General features: G+C 47.4%; 1 protein-coding gene across 1 annotated transcript in view; it reads right to left on the reverse strand.

Annotated features, from left to right (window-relative positions):
• The window catches only part of LOC147688735 (uncharacterized), a 149,229-nt gene that overhangs the window by 115,229 nt on the left and 10,917 nt on the right, over nucleotides 1-23,083 (reverse strand). The window contains exons 2-3 of the mRNA XM_086941607.1: nucleotides 16,212-16,283; nucleotides 13,285-13,438 (exon numbers count right to left, since the gene is read on the reverse strand). Of these exons, the coding sequence (XP_086797733.1) occupies nucleotides 13,285-13,438; nucleotides 16,212-16,269 (212 nt within the window). The 5' untranslated portion in view covers nucleotides 16,270-16,283. The remainder of the gene's footprint in view (nucleotides 1-13,284; nucleotides 13,439-16,211; nucleotides 16,284-23,083) is intronic.

Here is a 23,083-nt window from a genome sequence, read left to right on the forward strand (position 1 = left end):
GCTTGAGTGGATAAGATGTTGTCCTTTGATCTGTTTCTTTGCTTAGTGGTTATATTGGTGGCTTGCTCTTGGGTTGGTGATTTGCAATTTGGCTTTTCTCCGGGTGGATTAAAAATACTGAACACTTTTTTTGCGTTCTGGATTGAATTTGTGCAATCTGTGGCTCCTTTTGGAATAGTAGTTTCCTTGTCAGGGGGTTGAACTTTTGGAATAGGCCCTTGCTCTGAGGTTGTTCTGATTTGAAGTGGAACACCCTCTAGCTGCTCCTTAGCTTCGATGTTATTGGAATTGTTGTTAATTTTATTGGGAAGCGTTGGTGGTACACATCGGCGGTGTGATTTTGCTTTTCTAGCTTTCCTTAAGCGCTTCCTTTCTCTCTTAGTAAGCGTGTGTACCTGTACAATGAGATTGGAGCTGGGTGCAGCATTTAGTAGTGGCGGCTGAATTAGGTGTGCTTCCTCTCCATGATCTGGATGGGTTGTGTTCGTCTGAGCTTGCTGGCGTCATGGTGTCGTTAGAGATGGGGGAGTCTAATTGAGCTTCGGATTCCGAGCTTGCTTTGCCACTACTGACCTCAGTCGGCCTGCCTACACCTTCCATAACGTACTGTTGGCCGGTTGCTTGGCTTATGGATGTAATTGTTTCCTCAGGTGAATCCATTGAGGATTCCGTGACAGCCCCCAATATCTGCGTCATCAGATTGGGTACTGTAGCCAGTTTGTCTATTATATCGGAACAGTGGCAAGTATAAAAGGTGGAATCCTTATTAAGTTGCACCTTTATGATCATAATATTTAAGTCTTGTAAATTTGATTCAATTCCCTGAACATGGAAGGCCAGGAGGTTGAGCAGGTCGACTTGCGTGTCCAATTTGTCTGCATGGTAGGACATGGCAGCACCTATGGTTTCCATTGTCTTTAGTAGTTACGGCCAAATGGAGACCGTCTGAGTGCTCTCTGATGTTTCCCCCTGAGTATAACTAAGTGTGGGTGAGGTAACAGGATGCTCACGGAAGTCTGATTGGTTGCGATGCTCACGCGGTTGCACACTCCTTGGCGATGGCCTTTTAACAGTGCTTTCCTCCTTTCCAGGGCTTTGATCATATTGGACTGTGAACTGACGCATACTTCGTTCCAGTTCTACAGTCTCGCTTGCTGTTACATTTTCTTCCTGTAACTTCGATGGCTGAAGGGGGTGTTCCTCGATTGTTATCGGGGTCATTTTCTGGATGGATTGTGGGCTTTGCTCTAGAAAAACCAAGTAATTGCTTATGTCCGGGGCCCAGTAGACTAAGGCACGTGCCGGTGATGTATGGGCTTTTTGTTGTGGCTTGGGAGATAGATTGCCCCTGAACTGGTCCGAGCCTTTGACTAGTTGTCGGGTATTTGGGTCTTCTGACCCGGGCGGGCCATATCCCCCGCTCCCAAGGTTCCTTCTTGTTTTTGTGTTAAAAGCATTGCGAGGTTCACTGTGACACCTTGGGTGAATCGGTGGTGATGATGGCAATGTGACACCTTTGTTCGTGCCCTCCTTGAAGGCATTATATTGAGTACTGTTGGATTTAGAGCTAACGTCATGTGGTGGGGGTTCCAGTCCGCTCCCAGTGGAAAGTCTTTGACAGACTTTGAGAAAGTCAGTGATCAATGCCCGTTTGCTTGCTTTGAGGTGCGGAGCTTGAACTTTGTGGATCGGCGATGGCGTTACGTCGTGATCAGGTAGAACCTTGTTCTTAGCTGCGGGGCTACAAACTGTGCTGACCTTGTGGAGCCCCTTAACTCCCTCGTCTGAGCTCTGCAAACCTGGTTCATCATGTTGATATGTCGACCTTAAAGGGTTTTTTGCAAGATCTGCTGAACTGATACCTTGCTCTTCCGAGATTGGCCTTTTGGGGCTTTTGCCCCTGCCTGCAGCAGGCCCTTCCTCTGCCTTGTTGGTCGTGCACGGAGGGTCCCCCTTGGCTTTTTTTGTCTTTCCCTGTGATTTTTCCGCTGGGATTTCCTCGCCTCGTGGCTTCCCTGATCTCATGATCGAGATGCTTCAGGTTGGGCAATACAATTAATCCTTTAGTTGGCGGAGTAACTTGAGCTAAGGGTTCCGTCGGTGGGCCGGAGCTAGCCTGCTTTTTAGCTTTTGTGATGGGTAGTTTTGCTAGTTGAATTGCTAGTTGAGTTTTGCGACTTGTGATAATGTGGTAAAATGGTGGGCGGATAGCAGCCTGCAGGTTGAGAGGCGCCTGCCGACTCCTCGCGAAGTAACTACGAGGGGGATAATTTGCCGACCCTTAGAGTTTGGAGTTTTTGGGGGCTTGGGGGCTTGGGGGCTTGGGCAGCTCTGGGCAGCTTTTATTGCAGAGCGGGGGTGCAAACGCCGTTAGTCAGCTTATACCCAGCTTTCCGGTTTTGGGAGGGCAACAAGCGGAGCGCAAGGGGGGACCACAGGCTGAGAAACCTAGTCACACAGCCTCCCTTGGTCTGCTCCCCGGGCTCTTACTTTGCATCCGCCTCTAACGGCGGCCGCACTTGTGTCCTCCCCTCCTGCCTCCGCCTCTCACCTCACCAAACGCCAGAACGCCGTAGGAGTAATGCTCAATTCCTTCTGCCGCGCGGGGTGCGGAATACTTGAAACTGAGACCCGAACCGCTTCTCGCTTCCTAGGGGAATCCCGGTCCCCCCCTGAGTTCGCGGTGCTGCAGGGCCGCTGTGTTGAGGAGGAAGAAGCTGCAGGGAGCCAGAGACACCAGCTTCTACTCCCCTTCTCATACGGCTTCTCTTGCGGTTTTTCTCACTGCGGCTTCTCTAGCAGCTGCTACTGTGCTCCTCTGCTACAGGGCTCGTCTGACTGCCGGCTGTCGCTACCTTGGCTCACTGCTGCTCTCTGCTGGTCCGCAAGAGTCTTGGCAGGACCATTTGTATGTTTCTCAGTAGCCTTGTTTTGATGGGCCTGCCGTAGAAAGAGGAAAATGTCAGCAAGGCAGTCCATCAGCATTTGATTAACATAAATTGGTCCCATAAATGTATTATAGTTCTAAACCTTGCCCCTAAGAGATTTTAGCCTTTCTTTACCCTACTTTAACTGATTTTACATGGTTTTATTTGAATTGTTCACTATGACCATGGCAAATGTGTTTAATCGTTTTTTAAATCTTGTATATACGACTATATATTTGTGATGAAATTTGTATGATGTTTTATGCTTTTATGGTTTGTTTTTATAAAAGATTGAATAAAGCTGTGTGAACTGAAGTAAACTGACACGCACTACTATGAGCAGGTCTCCCAGATTCCTCCCCTCTGGAAGATAGGCTCTTAGATGATTACTTGAAGGAAAAGGCCATTTTATTAACATACCGGAAATTACTGAACAACATTCCTGACTAAGGGTGGGCGTAAAATCCGTTTCGCGGGCGAATTTGCGGATTTTCCGCGATTTCGCGATCCGCGAATCTCGCGAAATCGCGGTAAAATCCGCGAATCAGCGGGGACGAATTTTCAGCCAAGCAAGGGTTACAGCAGCAGGTGCAATAGTTGAACCTAATTTCTTTGTAACCTTCTACAAAAGGGTTACAAACAAATTAACTTCAAATTGGACACCTGCTGCTAATTGCTTCCTGGCGCCTCGTTGCCTACTTGCAACTATTCTCTGACCCTGCTCTGACCCTTGAAGCAGGGTCAGAGAATAGTTACAAGTAGGCAACGAGGCACCTGTCCAAGGAATTAAACCTCATCAGGAAGCACTTACAGATATAAAAAACAGGAAGAAGGGAGAGGATGGCAAATACACCCATTTTGAGTTGTCAGGAGGGGTTAAACTAAAAGAGACCTTTATAGCACAATTTTCATATGCATTTTGCTAAAAATAAAAAGCTGTATGTTCCGTAGGGGCAACTCAGGAATCTGGCCCTTCAGAGATCCGGCCTCTCTTTCTTTCTCTCGTTCTCTCTCTCCCTCTCTCTTTCCCTCTCTTTCTCTCTCTTTCTATCTATCTATCTATCTATCTATCTATCTATCTATCTATCTATCTATCTATCTATCTATCTATCTATCTATCTCTCTCTCCCTCTCCCATAAACGACTGCATGGGTAACTTCGCTATGCAAGCGGCTCGCGAAGAAGCAAAAAGCCCCGCGAACACGCAAAAAACCCCACGAACACGCAAACAACCCCGCGAACACGCAAAAAAACAAAAATCCGCAAATTCGCACAAATTTGTGAATTTTGCGGATCGCGAATTCGCAAATTCGCAAATTCGCGGATCGCGAATTCACAAAATTTGCCCATGCTTATTCCTGACACCTTGGAGAGAATCTGTGCTAAATGGGTGGAGGACTAAGGAAACTTAACTGATGAGGAGTGGCAGGAGACACTCGCATTCCCCCCAAGAAGCAGCTATATTCTCCCGATTTAAATTGGTCCAATTAAAGATCTTACACAGGACATATTATAACAGCACTACACTAGTTAAAACGGGTAGAATTGACTCATCACAATGTCCCAAGAACTGTGGCCAAATAGGCACATTCTTACACCTATGGTGGGACTGCCCAGTGACACAAGAATATTGGAATAAGATGAATACTTATACTATGAGGAAGAGAGGTGGCGACATCTCCTCAATAGTGTTTACTAAACATTTGAGAAAAAACAGACCTAACGGCGGGAGGAAGAACCTAGGTCACTGTAATATGTGCATCGCCGAGGACAGGAGTCCCGGAAATTCAAAGATGGCGCCCGGGCCGAACCAGCCGGAAGAGGAGGTTAGCAGTGTAGATACTGCAGCTGTCGCGAGATTGACGTCAGGCGATTGGGAAAAGGAGGGCCGGGCGTCGCCAGAGAAGGGAGGCGCGAATTGTAAATGGGAGAGCGGTGCGGAGACGGTGTTCATTGAAGGAGCGGTGAAAGGACGGGACCATCGGCAGTCGGGAGAGCAGTTCGACGAAAGGACCCACTGGAGCCCTGTAAAAGAGGAGCTGGAAAGGGAGGTTTCCCCAACGCCCACTGCTTCTGTATCTGGACGTCCCCAGGAGAAGCAGGACGCCGCGATACCCCATGCTACGGTCCCGTAGGACTGTAGCTTCAGGCAAGTGCCTGTCCTGCAATTCTGGAGGAGGTTGTCGGGGAGGGGAGAAAGGTAGGGGCGGCCTTTATAAGTCGGGCACAATTATACCCCTCACAGCCCTGTACCCTCACAGACCGTGGTGGTGGCATGTTCAGGTGAAGGGTCAGCACAATTGTAAAATAGCACTAAGCATTAAGACTGACCAGTGATTGTTTTGTGTGTCTTTGCTTTCTTCGGGGGACCTCTGGGGACATCAAGCCACTTAGGAAACCACCAAGGAGCTGAAAGGAAGCTACCTGGAGAAGAAGGAGACCTGTGGGATTGGCTACTGGACTGATTATTTGAGCGCTTGTTGAGCGCTTGTGTTCTGGGATATCATTGTGCATTTAGACTAAGCATGGGCATAAAATCCGTTCTGTTCGCGGAATTTGCGGATTTTCTGCAATTTCGCGGTCTGCGAATCTCGGAAAAATTGCAGAAAAATCCACGGAATCGCGTTCGGTCCGGATTTTCAAAAACTGAAGTACATGAAGCACTTACAGGGTTACAGCAGGTGCCCAAGTTGATGCTAATTTCTTTGTAACCATTTACAAAATGGTTACAAAGAAATTAACTTCAACTTGGGCACCTGCTGTAACCCTGTAAGTGCTTCCTGAGCGGCACCTCCAGAATTGTTGCCTACTTGCAACTATTCTCTGACCCTGCTCTGACCCTCGAAGCAGGGTCAGAGAATAGTTTCAAGTATGGCACAATGCTCCAGGCTGTCACAAAAATTAAACCACAACAGGAAGCACTTGCAGATAAGGAAGCAGGTGCTGGACTTGAAGCTCAAATTCAGTAACACATTAACCAGCCCCCAGTTGAGGCTGGCCAGGTGTGCTTTCTCCCCATAATCTACAGTGGTGAACCAGAGGGTGCTGTGATGAACCAGAAGGTGCAGTTGTGAACCAGAGGGTTCTGTGATGAGCCAGAGGGTGGCAGTGGTTAACCAGAGGGTGCTGTGATGAACCAGACGGTGGCAGTGATGAACCAGAAGGTGGCAGGGGTGAACCTCAGGGTGGCAGTGGTGACCCAGAGGGTGTCAGTGGTGAACCAGAGGGTGGCAGTGATGAACCAGAAGGTGGCAATGATGAACCAGAGGGTGGCAGTGATGAACCAGAGGGTGGCAGGGTTGAACCAGAGGGTGTCAGTGTTGAACCAGAGGGTGGCAGTGGCGAACCAGAGGGTGCTGTGATGAACCAGAGGGTGACATTGGTGGAGTGGTGTGGCTCACCAGTTGTGGAGTGGTGTGGCTCACCAGTTAGAGGTGGCAGACCCGGGAGCAGAAGTCGGCCGGGACCAGGGTTCAATTCCTGACGTGGCAGGGTCGTGGACTTGGGTCAGCGGACTCGATAATTCTGGCTTCGGTGCCTACTCTAATCTGGGGTCTCACTCGGCAACTCTGGGCATTAGCTTGCCTAATCTCCACAACGCCCCCCCCCCCCCCAATGCCGGGGATGCCTGGCTCCACCCTGGGGACTCCCAGCAGGGACCATCCCACAGGGAAAGCCAGGACGGGTTCCCCAGCGTTGCACAGCGCCAGGAAACCTCCGGGTAGCAGCGCGCTTTACAAGTGCAAACATAATAATAATAATAATAACCAGAGGGTGGCAGTGGTGAACCAGAGGGTTGCAGTGATGAACCAGAGGGTGGCAGTGATGAACCAGAGGGTGACGGTGATGAACCAGAGGGTGGCAGTGATGAACCAGAGGGTGGCAGTGGTGAACCAGAGGGTGCTGTGAAGAACCAGAGGGTGGCAGTGATGATCCAGAGGGTGGCAGTGGTGAACCGGAGGGTGGCAGTGATGAAGTAGAGGGTGGCAGTGATGAACCAGAGGGTGGCAGTGGTGAACCAGAGGGTGGCAGTGGTGAACCAGAGGGTGTCGCTGCTAAATTGCCCGGGAGCCCTGTGGGTGAGAGCCCCTGTGCTGCTGAGCTGCCCAGGGGTTGTGAGCCCACGTGCTACTGAGCTGCCCCGGGGCCCAGTAGGTGTGGGCCCCCATGCTGCTGAACTGCCCCGGAGCCCTCTCAGTGTGAAAACATTCGTGCTCAATTGCCTGGGAGCCCTCTGGGTGTGAGCACACATTGTGCTAAGTGTCCCCCTGCCCCCAGTACATATGTACATGTACCGCACAGCACCATTATGCTCTTGCACCATGAAGTCTGGTGCCAGGATGCTCCTGATCCGTGTAGGTGGTACCACCATCTGGTGCAGTCAAAATGTAAAGTCATAACTTGCTACACAGCACCAATAAACACGTGTCCCCCTGGCACCGGTATACGCATGTACCAGGCGTGGAGCACCCGCATGCCACCGCACCCTACTTCCCAGCGCCAGCATATGCCTGTACGGGGCAGTTTAATATGGGATGGGACATTGTCCAGCAGCAGCAGCAGCTGCATGCGCCTGAACCCACTGAGCAGGATCAGAATGGCTTTGTACCAACACGCGCAGCAGAGCTATCCTGGACATCTGAAGGCTTCCGAGGTCATGTGCCAAACGTATTTTTGCATCCATGAGTTTCCCGAGCGCCATCCCCGTGTAGCTCCTGTGACCAGGAGGCTGCTTTCGCCTCATCTGCTGCTGTGCTCGGTCTCTGATCCTTTATAAACAAGATGCATATAAAACTCGCATAGAAACCCCGCCCGTTTGGTCCCGTCCACCACACACTAGCGGTATGAAAAGTCTTCCCACCCGTCTCCCCTATAATGGCCAGCTAACTCAAGGCACCTCGGCGCCTTTTGGCACGCTGGCAAAGTTACCAGCACACGTGGTCACATATTTGTGCAAATGGCTCAAAAATCCGCGAGTTCGCTGGAAAATTCCCGAACTCGCTGACTTTTTTTGCAATTTTGCACAAATTTGCGGACCGCGAATTCGCAAAATTTCCCATACTTAATTTAGACTATGTCCTTATGTTAACACCGCACCTTTCATTCTTTAATTAAATATAAGGAGGTGTTCCCCTCTAACGCTCTGGGAGGTCCATTTATTACAGTCACACTAGGTTTTATAGTAGCAAAATGCAATATCGCAAGGAAGTGGAGGGTGGAATTTGGGCCTGCATTTTGAGATTGGGAAACAGACATGGACTGGTGCATACAAGCGGAAAGGGTGGTCTATGAAGGCAGAGGATGCCTGAAAAAATGGACAAAGATCTGGGAGAGATGGAAAAAAAGTAGAGGGATGCTCTGTCGGCCTGTTAACAATAACCCCCCACTCGAAGAAGACTTAGGGCAAAACAAACTGCATATAAGCTGTGTAGTTTAATGAGAGGGATTGGGTTGAACAGTGACTGCTCTGTTGTATATACGACTTGTAACTTATGAATGTGTGCTGATTGAACATCTTGTTATTGTTTTCTGTTTCTAGCTTGAAATGCAATAAAAAGATTTTTATTTAAAAAAAGGAATCAAATGGCCCTGGGAGGGGGTTAACACAGCCCCTTTCTCCATTTTTAACATGCCTGGCCCCCGGGAATGGAGTCAACCTGGCCGAAATCGGCCCAGGGATGAGGGAAGGTAAATGGGGCCTACCTAGCCTACCTTTCCTGTGAGAAAAAAAAACCAAGCAATTCGCCGAGGCCCCACCCCCTTTCTTCACCACTCTGCAAATGCACCTCTCAGTGCACTGCTGGTGTGAAGATGAGGCCTCCTTGGTCCGGAGGGCCTCAGAACTAAAGTGGACTTCTTCCTTCAAGCAAGAGTGTTCCAGGAGGCGCCTTTGCAGAGTGGTGGAGAAAGGGGGTGTGGCCTTTGATGACGTCTTAGCAATCTCGCTTTATTGGTCTTACTGGAGATAACAGGAAGGCTAGCTGGTCCACAAGGACTCTGAAGAGCCAAGGGGACTTCATCCCCCTACTAGTAGTGCACCAGGAGGCGCGTTTGCAGAGTGATAGAGAAAGGGGGCATGCTCTCCTACGATGTCTCAGCAATCCCACAGTGTGGGACTTACTGGTGTTAACAGGAGGGGTAGTTGGCCCCATAGGACGTCCTCGGGGGCTAATTACCTCTTCTATTATCTCCAAGTAGTCCCAAACAGCGGGATTGCTAAGAGGTCTTCGGAGGTCCCATCCCCTTTCTCTACCACTTTGCAAACGCGACTCGTGGTGCACTACTGGTTGGGGGTTAAACTCCACATTACTACTGAGGGACCTTGGGGGCCCAGAAGCCCTCCAGGTACCTCCTGTAGTCCTACACAGCAGTATTCCTGAGAGCTGGTCAGAGGACCTGCCCCTTAGTTAAAAAAAATGTAGAAATTCGTGAACAAAACAAAGGTTACATGGATGTTATAGTTAGGAATTAGCATTTAAAAAATCTTAGAAATTCACAGATAAAAACCAAAAGTTACAAAGATGTTATAGTTCAGCTCAGGTTTCACTCAAACAAAATCAGAGAAATACATCAGTCATAGTTAGCTGAGCTAACTATAACTTGTGCCCCCGCAATGGACTGCTCATGACCTCACATATTACATTACTCATGACATGGTCAGTGACATCACTGATGACAGAAGTGATTTAATTTGAGGATAGAATGCTGATTATGGAAAGTAATGTGTACTTTAGACCTAGTGGTAGGCAGAGAGTGCTGGTAACAAAGTCAAAAGTGACACGTAGCTGAAAGAAGATGACAGAGGGGGAGAAAAATGATGCATTTTGGAACTCAAAAAGAGTGGTGTGGAAAGACTTCTAAATATGGAGTGTTTGGCTTTTGATTCAGTAGTTTTTACGAAGTAAAACACACATAAAAATCTATTAATAGTTGTTTGATCTGGGGGTCTCTAGCTGGCAATGGTATTCCCCTTTGTCCAAGTGGGGACCCTTACTTCTAAGTGAGGATAAGTGGATTACACTCCTTAATAACCCCTGCTCACCCCCTTGGTAGCATGGCACGAGCAGACAGGCTTATCTCAGAGGCAGTGTGTTAAGCATTTGTGAATATACACAGTAATACATTGAAAACAGTACAGATGGACACAACTCAGGTTTTATAAAAATAAGTATTCTTTATATAGACTTAAACACAAGACCACAAATGACAAAAATCCACAATACTACACGTAAGATTGCTTAAAGATGATAAAATGTTGCTTAGTTCAAGTTGCTGATAAATGTGACAAAGTTCTCAACAAAGTACCTGGATGCGTAACGTAAAGTAAACAAAAGGTTTGCAAAAGGAGAGATGCGTCGGTTCTGTGATCCAGGGGGGCGGGGGGGGGGGGGGGGGTGATGCATTGTGATCCTTACCGGTGAGGAGGTGATGCGTAGATTCTCGGCCTGCGTGCCAGTTGCAGTGCGCAAGATGGCACCTTGATGCGATGCGAGGATCCGGTTGCGATGCGAGATGATGGCGGCCTTGATGCGGCAATGCCAAGACGATGCGTAGACGCCCTGGCAGCCCTGTGACGACTCTGTACTTTGGAGCTGCGACAGGCCCTGGGACACACTTCTCCGGTGATGCTATGGCGACTCTCTTGATGGCGTCACGCTTCTTCGGTGATGCGACAGCAGGCAGCTTTCCCAGCAAGGAAATTCAAAGGGGAGCTGGAGGTGAAGTCTTTTGTCCCTGAGACTTCAGCAGGAGGCAAGCACAGTTTAAGCCTTGGAGAATATTCTGTAAATGATGAAAGTCCTTAAAAGTTCCTTCTCCTTTCCTTGGCAATGAAGCAACCACTGCAGGCCACCCCAGCAAACAGCACACTGGCAGAGGGGCAGTCAAACTCCTGCAGCTTCCTTGGTTCTTCTCCTTGGCAAAAGGTTTCTTGTTCCAGAAGTGATCTAATTTCTTGGGATCAGGGTCCCAATATTCATGCCCCAAAATCCTTTGTTCTCTTAAGGCAGAGTGGCCTCTGCCTAGTCCAAACCAGTTCCTGAGCACTTTGTTTACAAGACTCTCTTCTTCCTTTCACTGTGCAGGGCAGAGACATCAGCCGCCCCATAGGAGGTGGAGCCAGCACAGGGGAGGGAAGATACAGCTCTGGACCCCTTTTTGTTGACATGATTCCTTCTCTTCTTTCACAGTGCAGGGCAGAGACATCAGACAAGCCACGGGAGGTTGAGCCAGCATTGTAGAGGGAAGGCCCAGCCCTATTCAGGTCCCAGGTGCAACTCCTCCCTCCCATCTAGATGCAGATCTCTCTATTCACCACTGGACTGCCCCAGCCTGTCTCATGGAATCCCCCTGTCCTGTCACTTACAAACCCAGACAAGGAATACACAACCTAGCAGAGGCAGGCCTGGACAGTTAGGCAAGAAAATACCTACTTTCTAAAAGTGGTATTTTCAAACACAGAATATTAAAACCAACTTTACTAAAAGATGTATTTTATTATTCTGAGTTCAGGCACACTAAATTCGAATTTCTACCATGTTTCCTGAGTCAGTTAGGATTACAAGAATGTAATAATCCCATTCTGGCCTATGGAGAACAGTAACCTTCAATAGTGAAAAACGAAAATGGCTGTAATTCACTTTTAGGACATGCTACACACACCAGAGCAGGTCCTCCCTTATACTTACAATTCACCCTGCCCTTGGGCCTGCCACAGAAGTGTCTAACATAAAGGAAAGGGAAGGTTTAGGGACTGGCAAGTGGGTGCACTTGGCCAAGTCGACATGGCAGTGCTAGACTGCACACAGATCTTGCAATGGCAGGCCTGAGACACACTTTACAAGCTGCTTCTGTGGTTGGCACAACCAGTGCTGCAGGGGCGGGCAAGCAATGATGGCGTGTGGAGTTATATGAAATCTGCCATTCATGAATCTAGACTCTGTTTCAGATAAGGGACCTGGTGAACTGCAGTATATACCAGCACGTGGTTGGAGACACACCGTTGGCAGCAGGTGGGTAGTGAGGTATGGCTCCTCAGTATCAGCACTCTCTCTCTCCCTCTCCCTCTTTTCCGTTCACTCCAACTCCCTTTCTCTCTCTTTCTCTCTCTCTCTTTCTCTCTCTTTCTCGCTTTCTCTATTTCTTTCTCTCTTTCTCTTTCTTTCTTTCTCGCTCTCTTTCTTTTTCTCGCTATCTGTCCTTTGTTGAGCGCATGACACACCTTCTTATCTTGAATTTTTTCTTGCAGGCTGTGACTTACAGATTGTCCAGAGAAGACCCCCCATGACTCTTCCAAATAGTTGTTTTGAGTTTAATTTGAATAAAATGATTTGTTTGGAAATTCAAAGATGATTGAATGATTCTCCTTTTTCTGACAACACATTAATGTTGATTGTTGTAATTGTGCGACATCAGGTGAATTGTTTAGTTCATGATTTTGTAAAGTTGATGTAACATATCTTTCTCTGTAGAGGGGGTCCCTGGGGTAAGGCGGCCTGGGGGTGGTGGCGGTGGGTGATGTGGCCCTCTTGGGTGTCCGAGCTGAATGATCATTAGCTCCATGGCATCTGTTGCTCTTCAGGTGTGGCTCTGGGCTGGGCTCCCTTATATGGTGCAGGTTGTCGTTCGACTTTGCACCAGGTAAGAGCAGGTGTTAAATCCCTGCTACTAACGCGCCTATTCGCCTGTTTTGGGATCTTATGGCCGATCTGGCTGGTCATTGAGAATGTTGTGAAGTGGTGTTGGCGCTGCTTTTTGCACGGGGAAGCCTACTCTGCATATCATTAGCATTAGTTGCCGGTGTCATCTGTGGCGATGTTTTTTGCGGCTGCTATCGCAGGAAAACTGGTGATATCGGCTGTTGGCATCAGCTTATGAATAGGGCGATATATTTATCGCCACTTTGGCTGTGATAAAGTGACGCTAACTTGGCGATAAGTCCTTGAGAATATGCCCCTTTCTTTCTAAATAAAATATTATTAAACTATTTTCGGTGCAAGAGACAGCAGTTGAGGACTGCACTCCAAATTCCCTCATTATTGCTGAAATGCAGTCTCTATAATTCAGCTGGCAGGAAGCAGCAGAGCAGAGCCTGCCAATCAAAGAAACAAACATTTTTCATGGGTGAAAGGTGGACGAGCAAAAGTCCATGGTAGCCCAGAGCACTGCTAAGCTTGAATGATTTCGAGCAACTAGTAACTAGAAAATGTGTCTGCTGAAGAAAAGCCTTTAACCTACCCAACTCTCTCCATGACTAGGTAAGAATAAGGAAAGCCTGTTTTTCACATTTCTATGACAAAATAGAGAGCAAACGATGGCGACAAAATACCTTGATAAGAAGCAACAACAATACACTTACCCATCAATTAAGGCTGCTCGTGTTGTACGAATCTTTCCGGGCTTGCTGTCATCTGGGTCATACCAATCTTTGGTATTAAACCTTTCTGGGGGTATCTCGACCGTGCAGTTTCTCCCTTCAACAAGAACTTTCCAGAAATTATCAATCCCTTCACCTGAGGAGGGGGTGTATAAAAAAAATATGGATCTCAACCTTGAGCACGCGCATCGTTAGAAACTAGTCACATGTAAATAACACACAACCCAAATTAACTGACTCTAACTGACATCATGGTTCAGTGAAATAAACTCTTGCCGCTAATATCTGATGTGATCTAGATTTTAGGAGATCAATTCCCCCTCAGCCTTATATCCTTTTAATGTTCCACAATTTACTAACATAGGTTGTTTAATACACAGCATAATGCATTCGTTCAAACCAAAGTACAGTCACAAAATACTTCTGTCACTCAAAACAGCAACATCTGAAACGCGCTATGTAAAAAGCTAAATATTATGGTACACAGTGTATCACTGGCAGAAAGAAAACAGTCTGAATCATTCACTACATTAAACAGTGACAACACAAAATGATGCGACCACCCTTCAGAATGTAAGGAGATGACCCATGAAATCCAACATGTTACACTTATGTATTCAACATAAATCCCGGCCTCAGAATACTTGTTGCCATGTAAGGCGTACGCCCTTTACTGTCTTAACTCTACTGTGTACAATTTGCAGCATTTTCACTTTCTTTTTCCTGCCTTGAAAAAATTCACTCTAATAGGTCATGGGACACAATTCTGCCTTATTGATGATTCAGAATATTACAATTCTGAAAAAATGTTGTTGTGGGGGAGTGGATGGCACGGAAATGGGATAGACGCAAAAAGCTGACTCTCCTATCTATGCTGTTTTAATAGCCCATAAGTGCACTGCCAGTTATTCATTCTGGTAAATTCTTGAGCTTGACTTTACTGAGGAATTAGTCTGGCTTCCGCTGTGGTCCTTTCCTGATAATCTAGAGGCCTAGATACTATACCAAAAAATTGAGTCTTGGAATGGTTTCTCTTCTGGAGGTCTTGCAATGCAAAGTGGAGAGGGCGACCTGAAGTCCAAATGTGAAAGAGTCGCTGGAGGAACATGAGATGCCGTCACACCTTGACTGAGGATTAATAGATGCAATTTGCCAGTCTTCCTTCAGGAGACTGTAGAAATACGGGTAGGCTGAGATGTTGAAGACATCATGCTGAGCTGGTTTTCCACTTCAGTCCCTCTCTACAGCTTGTATTTACACTGCCCTGGGCCCATCTTGGTGTAACTTGACATGTGAATCTCCCATGGGGGGCTGTGGCATAAGCATGTTCAAATGCTGTTTAAGGCTGGACTTAATGGATGCATTTTGGACCTCAAGGGAGATCAATCCTTACTTGGTATTAGAGAGGATGGTTTGGAGCAAACAGTCAAAGAGAGGTCAGCGGAATAGCACTTGATGTGGGAGATCATTCAGGTCATTAAAGAATAGAATGAAGAACTACTGCTCAAATTCAAGGACAATGAGGACAGACCGTGGAGGAACAACAGTAGCATTAGAGGTCTCCTGTGAGGCCCATTGGGCCTCTGGCAGTATTAAAATGCAAGGCAGCGGATGTAGGTGGAGTTGTATTTAGGGAACTCCTACATCCTGTGGTTGGTCGACATGTTTCAGCCAGGCCTCTACTATAAACTGGCTTTCCTCAGGACCTAAAAAATGTGAAGTGCTTGATCTATACGTGTGCTAGTGTATAGGTCAACATATGTGTAGCACGTGCTAAGGTGCTTTGATGTGTGAGAAGACAGTTCGGCCTCAATCAATCGGTTGCGATTTGCTACAAGTGCCCCATAAGATTGCGGCAGAGGTTCTGGCATACTTGTATGCCTAGGACCTGTTGTATCACCTCTTGTCACTGCTTCGACGAGCACAAGTATAGATCAAGCACTTCACATTTTTTAGGTCCTGAGGAAAGCTAGTTTATAGTAGAGGCCTGGCTGAAACATGTCGACCATCCACAGGATGTAGGAGTTCCCTAAATACAACTCCACCTACATCCACTGCCTTGCATTTTAATACTGCCAGAGGCCCAATCATTAAAATGAACCTTTTTGGGACCAATGGAGAGTTTTTAACTTCACTTTTCACCTCACCCACACCGCACACTCAGCAAATATACCAGCTCCGCTGTAACACAGGCGTTGTAGCACACCAGGGACACACTCGGTTTCACCAGGTGGGCCCGATGATGAAGCATGCCACCAACTAGGTTGGTGGGTGAGGGCTTTATTAAGAAAGAAAATCTATTTCATCTGGCAACATCACACATTTCTCACTACGTCTTCACAGACTAGTTCTCATTGATAAAACATAATTACCCAGGGGATATGAACTAGTTATCATACATCCTCACTATCTCTTTGACACTGATAGTCCACAAACATGTGGCACTGAAGGGGCTAATCCGGTGTCATTTGTACTCAAACATGCAGTTTTTCTTGCTTCTTCATTCAAACAATGTAGCTTCATGTCCTTGCATCAATGCTTTTAGACTTCCAAATGTGTATGAATTGAAAGAAGCAATACGGCCTAATAGACATTTCCCTTTAGGAGTGCGCTGCAATTGGTCCTATTATATTTACAATGCACTTTAATTATTTTCAAATTAATTATTTCCATACTAATTTTATTCCAATAAATCATTAGAGTGCTAGTTTTCGAATACCTTTCTAAAAAAAACTATAATATGAAATACATATCATGTTTTCACTCAGTCACCTAACTGCAGCCTATCATTTTACACAGCAGAGTTATCCTACTTGCTCTGTTTATGAATGTGATTATTTCTTTGGCATTCTAACAAAAAATTATTTGAGATGTGCCATGTCGAAGAATTCAATTTTGTGTACATTTACCTCCGGGGAAATTGCATCCAATGCCAATAATTGCTATTTCATCTCCTTTCTCGTCCATTTTTCAAGCATGGTCTATAAATGAAACATATAAACACATTCATTAATCCCTGTGTGGGAAACCCTGAAGTACAATTGACAAGTGAAGCTCAAATAGACCTTTTATGACTCGTGAAATTTAAATGTCCTACAGGGCAAGGATGTTGGATTATTATCAGTTCACATAAGTGCTTCATAGTATTAGTGCAAATAATATTTTGATGCCACAGTTCCAAGTTGCGACACTATGGCGCTGAATACCAAACAAGTTTAAATTTACCGGCTGTACTATACTTTAAAAATAAATCCTATATTCTTGCAATGGCACACCTATCCATAATGCTACACCTACATGGATATTTGTCTCCTGATCATAAATTTGAAGCAGCCCCCCCCCCACCGAACCCCCTCCCCCAGGTACCTTGCTCCCCTCTAGAGTTCCCTCATACCTGGAGCCCACACTGCCTAGGGCTCGCCTGGGAAATACCCCACCATCACCACTGTGCAATCCCTCCCACTTCCTCCCCCTTCCCCCAACCTGTTACGTGGCACCTTGCCATAGCTCTTAGAGGTTGCCTATGGCACCCGAGGGCATCGCAGAGATGATAGAACAATAACAAAAAACATTACAGACAAAGTATTTAGCTCTGAGGGAAAAAGCACTGCAAGATTTAGCGTCCGTGGCCCAAATATTGACGATGTTACTCCACTGACAACTTTTTTCTAATCTGGTCGACTTTGATGCTCTCATCTTTTTAGGTGGGGATTTTAATGTCTTATTGGATATTAACCTCCATAGTTCTTCGGCAGGGATTCAGATTAGCTCACCAAAGATGAGGGCAATTTTGATGATATGGTGGAAAATTTTAATATATGTAATGTCTTAAGTAGAATAAAAGAGAATTATGCTTTCCACAGCAAGAAGAATGGTCCTTATTCTCGACTAGACTATTTCTTCAGGGAGAGAAAGGAGGTGGAGAAAGAAATGGGGATGGACCACCTCCCCATACATCTCCCAGATCACGCAGCTCTACTCTTAAACATCGTGATAAAGGATCTTCACAGCATTGGAAGGTGGTCGGTTAGTAGAAGGATCTTGCTGCAGGCTGAGATAGTGGCAAAGATGCGGCAAGGCACAGATTCGTTTTTTTTACTGACATATGACATCAGCACCCATGCATGTAGTGTGGGACGCATATAAAGCCCGATTAAGGGGAACTCTCACAAATGTATCAATAAACTTGGTGAGGGAAGAAAAGGCGCAAATTTTGCAACTAGAAAAGGAGATGGTGAAATAAGAGAGGTGCTAAACTCAAAATTACTGGGTGAGAAGGAAAGGTAGGAATGCTATAAATACTTGAGAATCTGCAATTGAATTTTAGGGTCAAAGTTGAGGAAACGGTGTTGCACTGATGGGAAGTCAGAGCAAGAGATATTATACACGGGGAGTGTTGCAGGAAACTGCTAGCTTGGATATCAAGGCTGGAAAGAAATTGGAATTTTATTAGGTAGATAATTGGTGGGGATACAGGTGTGACAGTCGAAGAGAGTAATACAATTAAAGCTGCATTTAACAAATTTGTTCAGCAGCTTTATAGTATACAGAAGATTTCACTGTGAACAAAGAAGACCTGGAACACTGACTTTGAGAAAAACATCTCCCTAAACTGTCTAGTGATCAACAACAATATCTGTGTCAAGAAATCAGCAGTAGTGAAACCCTGGCGGTAGTGAGAACATTAAAAAGAGGAAAGGCCGCAAGGCCAGATGGGATTCCTAGTGACCTTATTCCACAATTGCAGAGGAGATCATCCCAGTTTGGGTTAAGCTACTTAACTCCATTTTGTTATGTTATGTTATGTTATGTTAAAAGTTTTTAATACCGCGCACACACACCAATTGGTTTCTTGGCGCTCGAAGACCAGTGGAAAAGGACACAGGGAGAATGTGCAGCTAGCCGTGAGCCAAACGAAACAAGTATGTTTTCAGGGATTTACGGAAAGTGGGATAATCGGAAGTGAGCCGAATTGAGAGAGGAAAGGAGTTCCAAGTGGACGGGGCAAGAAAAGAAAAACAAGCACCGCCGTGCTTCTTACGTCTGAACCTAGGAGTGATCAGAAGGTTGTGGGCAGAGGATCTGAGGTGTCGAGAAGGAGCATATGGGTGCAGACAGTGAGAAATGAAGACAGGGGCAGAAACAACAATCATTTGCAATGCAATAGGTCTCGCATTAGGAAAGTTTGAGCTATTGGTATTGTAAATGACAATTTTTTTATTCATGTTTTGTTTCTGAAAATAGCGAAATTAATAGCTTTGTCATTTACAATGCCAAAAGTTATAACTTTCACAAATGTGACACCTATAGCATTTGTAATGCAATATGTGTTGTATTTACGTGACTTACGTGTATTGATATTACAAATAATAATGGCTTTTAATTTTTTTCCAATAATTAATACTTAAATAAAAGTTATTGTAATTTATAATGGCAGGGGTGGGTGAGGGACGGGTGAGGGGTGGGTGAGGGGTGGGTGCGGGGGTGTGACGGGATGCGGGGGTGTGACGGGGTGCGGGGGTGTGACGGGGTGCGGGGGTGTGACGGGGTGAGGGGGTGTGACAGGTGAGGGGGTGTGACGGTGAGGGGGTGTGACGGTGAGGGGGTGTGACGGTGTGTGGGGGTGTGACGGTGTGTGGGGGTGTGACGGTGTGTGGGGGTGTGACGGGTTGCGGGGTGTGACGGGGTGCGGGGGTGTGACGGGGTGCGGGGGTGTGACGGGGTGCGGGGGTGTGAGGGTGCGGGAGGGTTAGGGTGCGTGAGGGTGCGGGAGGGTGAGGGTGCGGGAGGGTGAGGGTGCAGGAGGGTGAGGGTGCAGGAGGGTGAGGGGGGTGTGAGGGTGAAGGGGTGAGGGGGTGTGAGGGTGTGTGAGGGTGTGTGAGGGTGAGAGGGTGAGGAGGGGTGAGGGTCAGAAGTAAATGGTGGCAGGGCAGACATGATATAGTGCAGATCCTCGTGTAGGTTCGTGAACTAACCTACCCCATGTCTGGAAACACAAGCTAGGTGATACTTAGACCACTGGTCACCAGAATCCAAGAATGGATATTTTGTGCCTACTTTGTCACGGTCTGTCACATTCAAAGATTGTGTTCATTACCAGGAATGTAGTTGGATGGGTACCATGAGAAACCTAGCTAGTGTTCCATTCCGCGGCATCGGATGGCAACCTCTCACTCCCCTGAAACTGAATGAAAGCAGATGCAGCACTTACAGCCCAGGACAAAAAAGCACTCAAAGAATCTTGCCATCGTGAATAGACATCCTAGAAAAGAAATTGTGTTCGTAAGTTTTGAGGACTGACAATGCTTCATCTTAAGCATTGTTTCAGTGCGCATTGTCCTTTCTGTTGAGTTACAGATTTAGCTGTGAACGCTTAACCGCCAATCATGAGTTGGCTCATGTGTGCACTTTTGTAACATGGTCTTATGATTTTCACTATTCTCTTTTTTCATTGCCATTGCACTGCATCATTATTTCCTCTGTTACACAATCCACGCCTGGGTCTTAAAATCATTTCCCTGCCCCATACTTTGAATTTAATAAACATTTTGCAATACAGCCATTACATCTTTTATTTTCAATCATGTTTGCATTGCATCGAGAGTGCCGCCGCGCTGACCGCGGCGACCCGGAAGCTCTTGGCCGGCCGGCCAATCCGCTCGCGGCCGACCGGAAGTCCCGCCTCCTGAGGTCCGCGAGCTGCCGGCGCATGGAGCGCCCTGCCGTCCGGTGTAGCCCGGGTCCCCAGGAGGGGGCCGGGGAGAAGGAGGAGTGTGGCGCCTGTTGCGGGGCTCCTCTGACCTGAGGGAGCCCCGATTTAGATGAGGAGACGCGCCGTGAGGAGCCCCGCCGGAAGAGCGCAGTTGGTGAGTGGGGCCCTGGGCTGATGTGAAGTGCATGCGTGCCTGTGTGTATGCCTGGGGGTGGGGGGTGGGAGGGGGAAGGGGGGGGAGTGTGTGCGCGCGTGTGTGCGTGTGTGCGCGAGGGAATGTGTGTGCGCATGCGTGACTGTGTGTGATTGAGAGAGAATGCGAGGTAGGGGATAGTGTGCCTGTATGTGTGCCGTATGCCTGCGTGTGCATGCGCGCGCCTGTGTGTGTGTGTGTGTGCGTGCGTGCATGCAGAGGGGTGGGGGCTGCCTGTGTCTGTGTGAGAGCCAGGGCTTGCACCGCGCATGCGCAGCTATCAGACGCACGCTCCCGAGGTGAAATCTGACAATGGGAAAGCGCGCGTCTGATTGCTGTCCACTCTCCTAAATACCGGCAGCATAAGTTGTCGAGCTGATGCATTCATGCTTCGCATGAATGCCACATCAGCTCGACCTAAAAAGGGATTTGAAAATGGTGCATCCCAGTTTAAAAATGCAGCGTTGCGCAACTGGGAGCCAGTGTAGGGTTTTTAGCATCGGGGTGACGGGTTGGTGTTTGGGCTGGTGGAAAATTAATCTGGCTGCCTGGTTTTGCACCAGTTGGAGTCGTTGAAGATGGTATGCAGGAATCCCCACGTATAGACAGTTGGCATAGTCTAAACGTGAGGTAACCAGGGCCAGGATGACAAGAGTGAGAGCCTCTGGAGATAGGAACCTTCAGATCTTCCCGATTCTGCGAAGATGGTAAAAGCAGGCCAAGGTAACAGCGTTGATATGCGGCCGCATCGAAAGGTCGCTAGAAATAGTAACACCTAGGCTCTTCACAGAGTTGACTGGGCAGGGAGGGGGACCAAGGGCGGGGGGCCAAAAGTTGGGAGTCCAAGGATGTGGAAGCCCGCCAATCAAAACCAGCTCTGTCTTGCTAGGATTGAGCTTCAGCTGGCTGAAGTTCATCCACTCGTAGATGGTAAGCATTGTGGTTTGGAAATTGGAGCAGGAGAGAGGGGAGGGGTCAATGGGAAAAATAAGTTGCAGATCATCTGCATAATTAAAAGTGGTGACAGAGGAGTGACGAAGAGAGACCAGGAGGGGCTGCATATAAAGATTAAACAAAAGAGGGGACAGAGCAGAACCCTGGGGAACACCGCAGGAAAGTGAAATACGGGGGGGCAGAGAAGGAAGACAGGTGTACCGATTGGGAGCGGAGTTGGAGAAAGGACACAATCCAAGACAGGGTCAGGCCCGAGATGCCAGCATTTCTGACACGGTCGACCAAGATGTCATGGTCGACCGTGTCGAAAGCGGCCGAGAGATCAAGTAGCACTAGGGCCTGGGCCACGTTCTTATCAGCCCCCTGTCTCAGCGTGTCCATGACCGCTACCACCACTGCCTCCGTAGAATGGGACGGTCTGAAACCAGCCTGTTGATCATCGAGGAAGGGAGTTTCCTCGATGAAAGTACTCAGGCAGCGGGTGACGTAGGTTTCCAAGACCTTCCCCAGATAGGGGAGGAGGGAAATAGGTCGATAGTTACCCAGGACTGCAGGGTCAGAACCGTTTTTTTTTTAAATAGGTACTACCACAGCGCTTTTGAAAGCATTGGGGACAGAGCCTGTAGAGAGTGAGCGATTTAAAAGGTCAAGAGGAGGGCCAGGGCAAGCCATAAAGGCGTCTCTTAGGATTTGAGGAGGGCAACAGTCCTTGGGGGAGCCCGAGCTGACAGCCTGGAGTAATGAATGAAAGATATCCAAGGAGATAGGAGGGAATTCATGCAGGGAATGAGGGTTCGAAGAAGGAAGGGCGCTAGCCTGTGACATGGTGGTAGGGGGGATATTGTTTTTAATCGTGGAAATCTTATCAATAAAAAAAGAATTAAGGGAGTCACACAGGGCTTGTGAAGGTTGAGGCTGAGGTGTAACACGGTCGGGTAGGGAAAGTTCAGCTACGATTGAAAAAATTTCTTTTGTTTTGGATGCAGAATTAATGACTTTCTGGGAATAATGGGAGGATTTGGCCAAAATAATAGATTTTTTGTAAGATTTTAATAGATCCATGTAAGTAGACTTTAATAAAGGATCATAATTACGCCTCCAATGGCGCTCAGCCTGTCTAAGAAGGAGTTTGTTGGCCTTCAGTTGGTCATTAAACCAGCGCTGAGCGTCGTGAGGTCGTTTAGATTTGATGATTTTAACGGGAGCGACCACGTCACTGGCTTGAGACAGCCATTGGTCCAATATGGCTGCTTGAGAATTCAAGTCAGGGTGGTTAGGGGGGAGTGTGGAAGCAAGGGTCGAATGGAGGAGGGACATATCGGCGTGCTTCCAATTACGTGCCGAAAAGTTGGAGACTGGTGGGGGGCGGGTGGGTACTGAAAGTTTTAGGGAAAAAGAAATAAAAAAATGGTCGGACCAAGTGCAGGGATAAACCAAAGGGGAAGTGATATCCAGATTGGTGGTCCAAACCTGGTCCAAGGTATGACCCTTGTTGTGGGTAGCAACAGAGATATGTTGTGAGAGATTTAAGCCAAGTAGCAAACCAGAGAATTCGAGTGAGAGAGAGGATTCAAGGGGGTCTAGTGGCCAGTAATTAAAATCGCCGATGATCAAAATCCTAGCGGAGTTAATGGTCAGCTGCGAGATTAAATCGCTAAACAAGGATGGGAAGGAGGGCATGTTAACAGGGGGACAATACACTAAAACACAAATGAAAGGGTATTTGGGAGAAGTGAATTTCAGCATAAGAGTATCAGAGTTCAATATGGGGGTGGTTGTTAGGGAAGTGAATTGTAGGTTGGAGCGAATGATGGCAGCAACTCCACCGCCAGGTCTATCAGAAGTCCTGTTAGAATGAAGAATATAATAGCCCGAGGGTATAGCGGCCAAGATGTCAGGATAGGAGTCCGCATGGAGCCAAG

This window comes from Lissotriton vulgaris, chromosome 10, assembly GCF_964263255.1.
Source record: "Lissotriton vulgaris chromosome 10, aLisVul1.2, whole genome shotgun sequence".
In the NCBI taxonomy this organism is placed as follows: Eukaryota; Metazoa; Chordata; class Amphibia; order Caudata; family Salamandridae; genus Lissotriton; species Lissotriton vulgaris.